This window comes from Mytilus galloprovincialis, chromosome 3 (genome assembly GCF_965363235.1).
Source record: "Mytilus galloprovincialis chromosome 3, xbMytGall1.hap1.1, whole genome shotgun sequence".
Taxonomy (NCBI): domain Eukaryota; kingdom Metazoa; phylum Mollusca; class Bivalvia; order Mytilida; family Mytilidae; genus Mytilus; species Mytilus galloprovincialis.
In genome coordinates, this window is record NC_134840.1 from 18,935,025 (window position 1) to 18,947,617 (window position 12,593).

General features: G+C 30.9%; 1 protein-coding gene across 1 annotated transcript; it reads right to left on the bottom strand.

Annotated features, from left to right (window-relative positions):
* Positions 1 to 597: 597 nt before the first annotated feature.
* LOC143066345 (monocarboxylate transporter 13-like) lies at positions 598 to 6,303 on the bottom strand. Its single transcript, XM_076239303.1, has 6 exons — positions 6,086 to 6,303; positions 4,792 to 4,935; positions 3,783 to 4,045; positions 2,460 to 2,838; positions 1,399 to 1,524; positions 598 to 1,013 (listed from the first exon to the last, which is right to left on the bottom strand). Exons 1-6 carry the CDS (start codon positions 6,297 to 6,299, stop codon positions 781 to 783), a joined length of 1,359 nt encoding a protein of 452 aa, XP_076095418.1. The 5' UTR covers positions 6,300 to 6,303; the 3' UTR covers positions 598 to 780.
* Between the last annotated feature and the right edge of the window lie 6,290 nt (positions 6,304 to 12,593).

Sequence of the window (12,593 nt, forward strand, 5' to 3'; positions counted from 1 at the left end):
GTTGCTACTTAGAAATGGAAAGTTCACAATTGGAAAGCTGAAATCATCTCTTTTGTCGTAAAGTTTTGTTTTCAACCGACCCTCATTGTCAATTTCTAGATGTAAGTCAAGATATGAGGCCGACTTAACTGTATCTGTAGTATCCTTTATCTCTAGCTCGATTGGATAGATGCGTTCCACATAGTCACCAAATTTTGAATTATTTAGTGAAAGAACATCATCTATATAGCGAAAAGTAGAGTTAAAGGATATTGCTAACTTCTTATCTTTTTTCCTAAGAAGTTCCTGCATGATGTCAGTCTCATAATAATAAAGAATATATATGAAGTAAATGAATAAGTTTATATATAATTCATGTAAACATCAGCCCAACATTGTTAGATCTGCTCTTCTGTCGCCGGGATTCGAACTCATGCTACTGAGATGCCGTGGCACCAAATCTTATCTGACAACCATTTGAGAGGGTTCTTCAGTGCTTATACATGTATGATGTAGCGTTCTGGAACAATATGTGCTCGGAATTTTCCTAATGCTTCATGCAATTATAAAATAGATTTAAGAACTATAGCAAATTAAAGAGAACAGTGTCACCATATTAACTGATCATTTATTTGCAATAAAAATTACACAAAACAGTTGTTGATCAAATAAGTCCGAGAAAATATTATTCTTCGAGCATTTATTTAACATGCCATTTAAAATTTACATCAATTATACATGCATGCTTATAATCAAACACGACATTGTTACATTTACATTGCTTCTTACACATGTGTCGTGTTACATGTATGTTGACATTTGTACTTCTGGAAAACATTTAGAACAATCAATTTTACTATCACTCTCAAATACAAACACTTTAGGTTCATTTTGAGTTTTTGACGGCAGAATGAGGCTATCTTTTTTGACTGATATTGACGCAAATGGAATCATTATGAGAGCACCCAAAACAAACATTCCACATCCAATATAGTATGATATCCCATGTGAACTGAAATGATCGTTCAGGAACGCTAAAAGTAAAATGAGAACACAATTTTTATTAATTTTTTATAAGATTATATGTTGAAAATAACAGTATAACAGTCATATACTTCGATTGCCATATGTTCGGAATTGAAAATAAAAGCTTTATACTAATATCAATTATATTTAATACCTGTTATTAGGAATAAAACAAAAGTATCAGCGAAGTATCATATATATATATATATATATATATATATATATATGTGTGTGTGTGTGTGTGTGTGTGTGTGTGTGTGTGTGTGTGTGTGTGTACAATATCGTTCAAAAGAAACACAATCAAAATGTTATGGTGCTATTTTTAAAATGATATTCTTCCGTAATTCAAATATATTATGATATTGGTGTGAGTGAGATGGTGTATAATTGTACCTGTAAAAGGACTCCCTACTGCCAGTCCAATTCCAGCTACAAAGTAAGCTATACTGATTCCTCTTTCGTAGTATTTAAGGTTGATAAGGTTGAACAAACTAATATTCCATCCAACACTAGATGCACCTTTAGAAAAGAAAATAAATAAATTGAAAATTATAACCATTACTTGTCGAATTGTGTAAAATTTTCTTTAAACTGTTTTCTAAATTACTCTCTCTCTCTCTCTCTCGCTCGTGATATCCATATGACGTGGCTCTGTACTTATACATCCCTTGATTGTGTTATGGTAATTTTTCGTATTCTTGTCTCCTATTTTTTGCTGGTGTGTTTTGGTTTGGTATATATATCTTTTTGTGCTTTTTGGTTATATTTTTGTTTGTTTTTTGATAGTGATTCAGGTTATAAGACAATGTTGACTGCTGTATTTCTATTATTGCCTATTATGTCTGTTTGATTTGTTCACTCATCGTTGTCAATATAATGGAATATAATGGAATTTTATGCGACTGTCATATAAGTCAGAGGTTCAGCTATCTATAAAACCAAGTTTAATCGACCATTTTCTACATAAGAAAATACCTGTAACAGGTCATGAATATTATAGCTGATATATTATAGTTTGTTTCTGTGTGCGTTACCTTTTAATGTTGTGTTTCTGTTGTGTCGTAGTTTTCCTCTTATATTTGGTGTGTTTCCCTCAGTTTTAGTTTGTAATCCGGATTTGTTTTTTTTCTCAATCGATTTATGAATTTCGAACAGCGGTATACTAATGTTGTCTTTATTATTCCATTTGATTGATGTGTTTCAGGTTTTGGTTTTTCCATTTGATTAGGAACTTTTTTAATATTCCTCGGAGTTCGGTATTTTTGTGATTTTACTTTTCATGATATATATCATTATCATTAAATTGAATCTGCAGAGAAAGTGTATGCAGTAAAACATTCTTATTAATTGTTTGTGTCTTTGCTCTACAGTATGATAAAAAGGAATTAACCACAAATAGATTTCTTTAAAAGTATTTTGTTCACATAACAATTCCTACTTATGAATATATTTACCTTCAAAATATCCATATATAATCATGAAGATCATAAACTCCTCCACTTTTGTTGAAAACGGTACCATTAACATTATTAGCCCACTGCAAGTCAAACAGATTATCCATAACTTTACCACATGGATCTCATAAAAATGTGACAGAACGCCAAATGAGATTCGACCAAACATATTTCCAATTCCACTTACTGCTATTGCAAGTGAAATATCCTGGACACTTATGCCAATTGACACAGCATGTTTTGGAATCTGAGTTGTTGGAATATACAATGCAGCCATGAAGAGAAAATTTGTAAATATATAAGCTATGTAAGGTGGTTGCACACAAAAGGAAAAGTCAACTGTCTGTGTATTACAACATGCTGACTGCTCATCCCCATCCTACACAAAAACAATGGAATAGAACATAAAAAATGTAAATACATGACATAACACTACACACAAACTTGACAAATCCAAACCATAAAGCTATTCTACATCTGAAATTTAAATTTCTTTTTCTTTTTCAAAATATGAATAAATAGTGAGCATGCATAACTGTTGAAATAATGCCTCAGTATCTCTTTCTATTTACCGATCGCTTTATGACCTGATTCGTACATCAGTCAAACTGTTGAGCGCAGACCTCAAATTAACCTCAAAGATAGGCCGAGTGTATTTATTTTTTAAATTCTATCTCTATGTCTTTTTTTTTTCTAGAAAATTTCATTTGTATTGCCTTTACAATAATAGTAATAGTTGTTCAGATAAACAGTACATTAAGTTATCTTTTAACGGCCGTTAATATGTAAGCGTTGTCTGCTCATAACTGCTAGACTTCTATTTACTCAATGACTGAAAAGCACCTACAACACTATTAATTCTACATAACCCTATGTCAAATTTATGTAGAGAAAAAATGCAAAATTGCAAAGACTGGAATGGTGCTGATCGGTCCCTGACTAAGTTTTAAATATTTTCCTGGGTTCTCAACTGATATGATCTAAAAAAAAAAAAAAAAAAACGTAAATGAACCTGATATATCTGATTTAATAAATTTGAAACAAACCAGCTTTGCAGTTCCTCAACATCAACATGATTGTGACAAAGCTTCAAGCAATCTAATTGCATTTTCATATGAATTTTCATTTAATTTTTGAGTTGCTAGAATTGCTTGCACTTTACCATCATATTTACACAAATTTGAAATTATATTTACTTGATAATGAACGATGGTAAACCCATTTACTATTCATATGCAACTTAAAATGAAAATGGAAACGCGTAATGTGTCAACGAGATAACAATCCAACCAAATAGTATATATATTTTAGTTATATACTTACACTCTTTTCTTCAACAAGTTGTTTACTTTTTGTTGGGAATATTGCTGCTCCACACGCTACTAAATTGAAACTCAAACCAGCATGAATAAGCAATGCACCATTCAATCCATATAATCCTGCTAGAAACCTTATTAAAAGTGGAAACGATAGCATACCAACGGAGGCGCCAACTACTCCAAATGATACGGAAAGCATTTTAGCTTTTTGGAAATATCTGTTAACTGCTATTACTATACTGACCCTTGAAAATGATATTCCAAGACCTGAAATAAATGTTTTTATTGAAGTGGAGACAGAAAGACAGCTTTTTTTGACAAAGTTGAGTTAAAACAAATGAATATCTTATAAGATATAATTACGACAGCAAATGATGTCTTTTTGACTTACAATACGGTATGGCTTTATGCATGTTATGTAGCATGTAACATTTAAGACTCCAAATTACAATGTCAGTTAAATCAAGAGATGGATCAGAAAAGCCCAATTCCTCCAAATGTCTTCTGACAAAAGTAGAATTCTTCTTCGATCTTACCAAACCTCTCTCATTACATGGATATTAGAATGGAATTGATATCACCTAAATTATTCCCTGCGCATTAATATAAAACAATTTATGGCAAGTGAATTAATGTCAATATATTAGCCTGTTATCACAAAGATTTACGGCGCGCCCTTTTTCATGCTTGTATGCCTGTCATTTGTATAACTTTGGATCATATATGGTTGTTTATTTACATATCAAGCAAACTCCAGAAATTCCCTATATCAACAACTAAAACAACAACATAAGAAAACTGTTAAACGAACTCACACACACTCTTTTGATGCTGCAAAGATCTTTAACTTAAAAATATCTCGCACGATTTGCAGTCTTGTATAATGTATAATATTGAAATGCAATGTAAGGATGTGAGTGTTTGTGTGTTCTTCAAGTTTTATAGCCATTTCTTTTTTTTAATCTACTATTTGCTAAATTAAAAAAAGGGAATCAGCTTTACTTGATATTTACCTGGAATTATACCCATTGTTGTATATAGTAAAGGGAATGATGTCACAAACATAGACACACTGTAACCAATTAGATTTAAAACTCCTCCAAGGATCATGACCGGTCGCTCTCCAAATTTTTCAACAAATGGCATTGCAATGATGGCTGAAATAGACAATTAATATCTTCATTGACAAATGAAAACATAAAATTCGGAACAAAACCAATCTTGCTAGGGAAAGATCGAACGAAAACTAATATTGGCTTTGCACCGCGGTATGGAGCTGATAGTTCAGTCGACATACTCGCGATCTTGAAATAATTTCTTATCACAAAAAGATTCTGATTGGTTGCTATATGATGCGGCTGTAATACAGTAACAGCTATTGGCTTAAATCAGATACAGAATTACAGACCTTTCTCGTCTTAGGATAAAACATTTTAAATGCCGGAAATTAACTATGTGTATTACAATTCCGATCAACTGTCAATGTTTCATGTTCGTTTTACTGTGCCTATATTGTTCATGTTCGTTTTACTGTGCCCATATTGCACACTGAAATTCAATATTGACAAATCAGTAATTAAAACGTGTTTATTTGATTTGTTAATCTGCAATATGCACCATTTGTTTTTGCTAAACATGCATTATCTGTATTTCATAACTTATGTCAATCTAGGCACACCTCCAATCAAATAATTTCACTGTTTTAAATAAATATTAACTATGCATTCAATGAATTCGGTAGTTTTATAATATTCGATGGTTTCCTTTATAACAGCATCAATATTTATATACATGTTTGTACGTGTAAATAGACAGATCAATCAAACATTTCGATCGTTTGTAGTTTGTATGTATCGATATCTGGTTACAATCAATCTACTTATTGTTCGACTTATTAAACATTTAATCATTTGACATATTCATGTATCGATATTTAGCATCGATGATTTTGGCATTCATTCTAACTATAGTTTAATCAGTCACAATTATTTTTTTCTTTTGACGTAAGCTTGTATGTATATCGCTCAATTTGCCACTCGTGCACTAGTGGTTTATGATGATAGTCTTAATTGGCCCGAGTTATCATCGTGTTTGAAAAAAAACACGTTTTAAAAAGAAAAAAATCATGAAACGGCAAGTTCATTCAACATTCTCGGCTTCAATAGCATAAAAAGATATTACAATACTGTCGACACACCTGGTCTTAAATCTGATTTTGACTATTCAAAAAAACTGTATATTGTTGATTAAAATATTCTACTTTACATAATAATTAATTTTCAAATCAAAAAATATAAAGTAGCTTACCTCCGGAATGTCCTAGTGCTGTATTCAACGCTCCTATAACTGTTGCTGATGTTAGGTTCACTTCAAACTTGTCCATTATATAGATATAATAAATTCCCATTGCACTCGTTGAACCCACTGACAGAAAAGTTAATACAAAATAGGCACCAACTATAACTAGTCTCCAATGACAACATGATGCTACTTTGATCAATTTCTCCACGTACTTGTTCATTTCGTAAGTTCAACTGTCTGAAAAATATGATATAGAATAAAGTAATTCTGCAATACCTATAATTCAAATGTAATTGTTTTCTTTTTTGCATGCATTTGTTTTTAACAGCCAAGTTTCCTAAAGACGATGTTCAACAAACCTATATTGAGGCCGAGCTAAGTTTGCTGTTAACATAAAACTGAAGTTGAGCAAATTGTCATTTATTCAAAATGTATCATTAATTGAGAATGACATATTAACAATATCAATAGTAGCAAAAAAATGAAAATGCCATTTAAAAGCAAAGGTGGGGTTATGAAAATGCCACAAATCCCCAAAGGGGATCCCCACCCGATGACTCTCTGTCCAGAACTAGGGAAGACAGTATATAAAACTAATGAAAATAAGCCCTTATTGACCACTTAAATGCAGAGCAAGCCATGTTGAACTCTACTGTCCATATAGACGAAAATACATGTGAAAATAAAAACAAATTGTTAATAATAGTCATGTAAAAATGTTCACTAGAATAAAAATATAGAAAAAACTAAACAAACAAAAATAAATATTTATATCACAAAACACCATGTATTGGATGTTGAATAAAAACACAAATGTAGAGCAAGCCATGTTGACCTCTACCCAAATATACTAAAATGTACAATAGACTGTAAAGCAAACCATGTTGGTCTCTACTAGTAAGTCCAGAATGTTCGACAAAATAAAAACAAATGAGTTTTTTTAGTTACAGATTTAAAAATTGAGGTGGAAGGTACACAGGAGAAGGATTTAGCCATGGAGCTATCCGATGAACTTTTTAAAAAGAAAAACGAGACAACAGGTCACAAATTACATTGGTCTTTCCAGGAATATGCTTAACTCGAAAAAGAATATTGTATTTTAAAGCAGCTAGTACCAATCTCCGGACCAATTTCATAATATTCTTTTTTTTTAAATGTTTTATTTATAAGTGCAGCAACTGCTGCATTATCGGTTAAAAACAAAATTTTACGGTTGGCTAACAACGAACCCCAAATATCACTTGCCAAAACAATTGGGAAAAGTTCTTTTATTGTAATGGGTAAATTTCTGATCTCATGTGGCCTTTCACCTGCAAACCATTTACTGCCAAAAACAGCAGCAAATCCACCATGTGTCCCAGCAGCATCTGAATAAAGTTTCAAAACATCTGCGGAAACCCATTCATTATATAAAAAACATGATTTACCATTAAAATCTGCGGTTCCTGATCTTTGGAAGACACTTGAACATGTTTGCTAATAAATAAAGATTGAAATAACATTGCATTAATTAGAAATAACATAAGGGAAATGGGTTAATTTATGTTTCAAATTCTAAAAATTGCAAAGTACTTTTGATGGCATAGTTTGTATAACAAAAAGTATTAAAACCTCATATAAAAGAATCCTCATTACAGGTACTGGCACTTAGAAGAAAAAAAAAAGGATATTAATATTGAGATAGTGTCTTGTCAATTAATAACATAAAACATACTAATTATTAGAACAAACAATAATTTTTCTTCCAGTTTCACACTATATAAGTATACATAAATTGATAACACGTTTTAACACATATATGTCATATTATATGGCGAAGTAAATACACGGATCTTCAACGTCCTTATTTAATATGATTAATATTGCTGAATAAAGGATTTAGTTTTTTTATATCATTCTAAACACTAGTGCATTTACTAACCAGTTGAAATTTACCGGAAACCTATAGCTAAAATCGTAACAAAGATATATGTTTTTAAATTCATAAACGTCAATCACTTTTACATTGAAAATGAACATGTTAATGATAAATTTCTTGGAATTTATATGAATTACTCTCCAACGTTACGTTTGCCCGTGTCTGATACGATGTTTATATGATTTAAATTCGTTACCATGAATTAATACACGATTTAGAATAATTAGATTTCATCACGGATAATCGTTTATTATAAATAAGGGGAAAGTGGTGAAACATAAAACCAGGTTATCGCAGATAGGGTATCACCAGGTGACGACGTGACACAATCATAACGTCATAATTAATCTGATGTGCGAAAAAGATCTACTGGACCTTTAGTATTCTTTTGGACTTTTTATTTAGTTGTCTTTTAGTTTTTGGTTATAGTTCGTCTTTGATTTGTGTGTCCTTATCTCTTGTGGTTTGAGTTTGTTTTTTGTCTAACCTTTTTTTTAATGAAACTGTGTAATGTGACGGTATTTTGAAATACAAACCCAGTTTTTTTTGGGGGAAAAAGGGGGGGCTATATATATATAAAAAAAAGAAGATGTGGTATGATTGCCATTGAGAAAACTCTCCACAAGAGACCAAATGACACAGAAATTAACAACTATAGGTCACTGTACGGCCTTCCACAAAGTCCATATCACATAACGTTGATGTATAGTTTACAACTCCTATCATTTATATTATAATCAGTACAATAATAATTTAAAAACTTGAAACTATCTATTACAACATTAACAAGGTTATTATCCATTACGCTAGTACCGTCAATCAACTATGTGAAGCACTGGCTTCTTGTCAGATAGTAGCATATGTTAAGACATCCTGGTTTATTAAAGACAGATTTTAAAACATACTTACTCGAAGGAAAAAAAGTCCGCTTAATGCATATACACATTTTAATGTCACTTTCATTAACTTCTTTCATTGACTTATAATCTAATTATGATACGTTATAAAACATAAATGTTAACTTGCATAAGGTGGATTTATTATATATTAAGTGTATTCGTTACACGTATTGTTTATTTTTGGGTATACCAGTCACATTTATATTTTATAATGTATTATAATTAGATTATACTTGTAACATATATTGGGAAAACGGTAGTATTAAATTTTCTCAGCATTATGTTGGCCTTTTGTGTACCCACGGCAGGTGAAGGAAGTCAAATTAGGAGCGCTGTGAATCGATGTAAGAAGGTTTTTATTTATCTATGAATAACTGCAGTGTGTATGTTTACAATATAAATGTTGAAACCTATTGAAATATTTTCTAGAGAATTATTCGGAAAGATTTCCAAAATTTCATAAATTTGGTGCAAAATGACGGTGGGCATGGATAACATTAACAAGCTCCGTTGGAAGTTGGTCATGATACTATTTGGCTTAAAATTTTAAAACAGAATAATAAAGTACTAACACAACATATAACTGTTTCATCCAGGTTTTTATCTTAAAAAGTGGTAAAATGTTAATATTGCCGCCTATGGTAGAATAAATAGTACCGTTTTCCCTGTAAGACTTGCAATGATTTTGAAACGTTCAAATAGACAAGGAAAGATGAAATTTGATCTATTTTGTAGGGTTCCTCAAATCAACACAGTTTTCAAAAATAGCAGACTTTGCATGGAGATTTTTTCCTCCCGAAATGAGTAAAATGATGTATTGATATTCATTTGCATAAGGTCGATCTCTATCCGACGCAGGTCATATATAAGATATATAACATTTCTGTAGGATAATTCTATATTTCTCTCCAATATGACTTTTGTATTTTATCAACAATTATATATATTACATATTATCCTGAAAGTTTTTACTTAATTATCATACGCCCTTAAGTTTTACAATTGTATCTGCTCAGGTGCAGTGAAAAGTAAAATAACAAAAATACAGAACTACCGAGAAAAATTCGAAACGGAAAGTCCGTAATCAAAATGGCAAAACCAAAAGCTTGATTGATTTAATCGAGTATATTTTTGAATCATTAATCAGTTGCACTTTCTGTAGTAATAGGTTGATATTAGAGCTGGAAAAGAGAGGAGACGGACATTCAAACTCATAAGCTCAAATTAAACTGAAAAAGAACTGTACATAATAGTTATCAAAGGTACCAGGATTATAATTTAGTACGTCTATATAAGACTCATCAGTGACGCTCATATCAAATTATTTATAAAGCCAAACAAGTACAAAGTTGAAGAGCATTGAGGATTCAAAATTCAAAAAAATTGTGCCAAATACGGCTAAGGTAATCTATGACTGGGATAAGAAAATCCTTAGTGTTTCGAAAAATTCAAAGTTTTGTAAACAGGAAATTCATAAAAATGACCATATCATTGATATTCATGTCAACACCGAAGTGTTGACTACTGAGCTGGTGATACCCTCGGGGACGAAACGTCCCCCAGCAGTGGCATCGACCCAGTGGTGTAAATAGTTATCAAAGGTACCAGGATTATAATTTAGTACGCCAGACGCGCATTTTGTCTAATTAAGATTCATCATTGACGCTCATATCAAAATATTTATAAAGCCAAACAAGTACAAAGTCGAAGAGCATTGAGGATTCAAAATTCCAAAAAGTTGTGCCGAATACGGCTAAGGTAAGCTATGCCTGGGATAAGAAAATCCTTATTTTTTCGAAAAATTCAGTTTTGTAAACAGGAAATTCATAAAAATGACCACATAATTGATATTCATAAAACACAAAATAGAAAACTATAGATTGAGCAACTTAAATCTGTAGTATTTTTCTGTTGATCTGAGAAATAATAATTTTTTTTAACGTTGAACTAGAACTTGTAGTAATGGTAATGTTTTCAGTACCAAACTGATGATTCAAGTACATTTTAACTTATATATTTAGGAGACAAAGCAAATATTGATTGAAAAAGAAAAATGTGTTCGATAATGATTTTTTCAAATTTTATTTAAATGACATTTCAAACTCATGGAAATGACATTTTAATGTGGAGCATAAGGAATAGTAACTTTAAACCAAACCTTATTGCATGGAATCCTATTTGCCTGTAATATAATGATATTGTATGTATTTTCTAACCATTATAAGAATGTTAATCAAATCAAACAGTGGAAAAAACAAATAAATTCTGTGCATATAGTTCCAAAGTAAAAAAATATATAAATGTACTAGCTGATTAATAATCTTTACTTTTACATACAGAAAACAAAAAAAAATAAATAAAAGATAAGACATAACACAACATTTGACCAAAATTCCCAATTTAATCTATGTATAAAATTTTATAACGAAAATCTTTGAAATAAAATATTTGGGGTTTTGTTTTGCAAAAATATTAGCTTTATTTGTCCTTAATACCATTTTTCATGTAATGAATCAAGCGTTGGTTATTGTCTTACATATTCATTTGTTGAAATAGTTATGTCTTTTTGCATGTATGTTAGTGTTTTCAGCAACCTTTACTTTGTAATGACGGTCATATTTCGGTAGTAAGGAAAACATGAGTACAAGGTGAGAACTATTGATTGTATTGACGTTTTGTCATCTGGGGACTATTATATGTAACATGTAACTATTTGGTATGTATTTCGGTCATCGTTTGAAGACGTACGGTGACCTATTCTCATTTATATTTTTTTTAATTGGTGTCATGTTTATTTTACTTAATTGGCAATCCTATCAAATCTCCTCATTTTTATATGGTTTGTTATTATATTTTGAGACATGTTTATAATAAAAGGTTAGCGATAGTTTTTTTTCTTTACTTTTAAACGACTCTATGTATTTAAAATTGAGTCATCAATCAACCATATCCATTTCAGGTACATTTCAGCAAAGAGTTGGTAATTACATGATAAATTGCTTATTGGTCAGATGGAAGTCGATAGCTTAGTAAAGCAATCCGTCTGAGAGAAACAACTGGTTATTGGTAAGACGGGAGTCTATAGCTTAGTAAAGCCATCCGCCTAAGAGACACAACTCTGATACCAATCAGGGTAGATATGGGCTCGTTGATTTTTGTTGGCTACTAATAATTCTAGTAAATGCCGTTTTTAGCTCGCCAATTAATGAAGGCGTGGCAAACTTTCTTAAAGTTTTTTCTATTTACCAAGTTTGACATGAGGTGTACTTTAAACAGTGCAAAATGACAATATTATATAGTTTAAATTAAAGGATATGGTTACACATTGTTTACTTATACTGTTATCTTGTGGTCACCTTTCTGATTTGGACGAACGAGATAGACTTAACGTGAAATATAGTATTACGTGTGGTGGTGTAAAAAAATAAATTGTATAATGTCTGCTGATATAGTTTCACAAAAAAGGTCAAAATCCGGTTAAAAATAATTTTATGTTTATGTTTTTGAAGTGATTGATTAGAGCAATTATGTTACGTTGAAAAAGTGATATAGTCGTTATTATGTCGTTGATAAAAAAAAGTATATTCAAAAATATTTTTTTCAAATTTGTTGAACTCTCCCAAAATTAAAACTATCTTGATACACGCTGGTAATTTACAAGATATCATAAATAGTAATTACATCTTATTTAACTGAT

Bases quoted from the DNA above. Each gene is read 5' to 3' on its own strand.
- LOC143066345 (XM_076239303.1), bottom strand. From the start codon at position 6,299: ATGAACAAGTACGTGGAGAAATTGATCAAAGTAGCATCATGTTGTCAT. The intron at 4,046-4,791 runs GTAAATATCAAG...CATTTATTTCAG, and splicing joins AACAATGGGTATAATTCCAG to GTCTTGGAATATCATTTTCA. The intron at 1,525-2,459 runs GTAAATATATTC...TCTTTTCTAAAG, and splicing joins TATATATGGATATTTTGAAG to GTGCATCTAGTGTTGGATGG.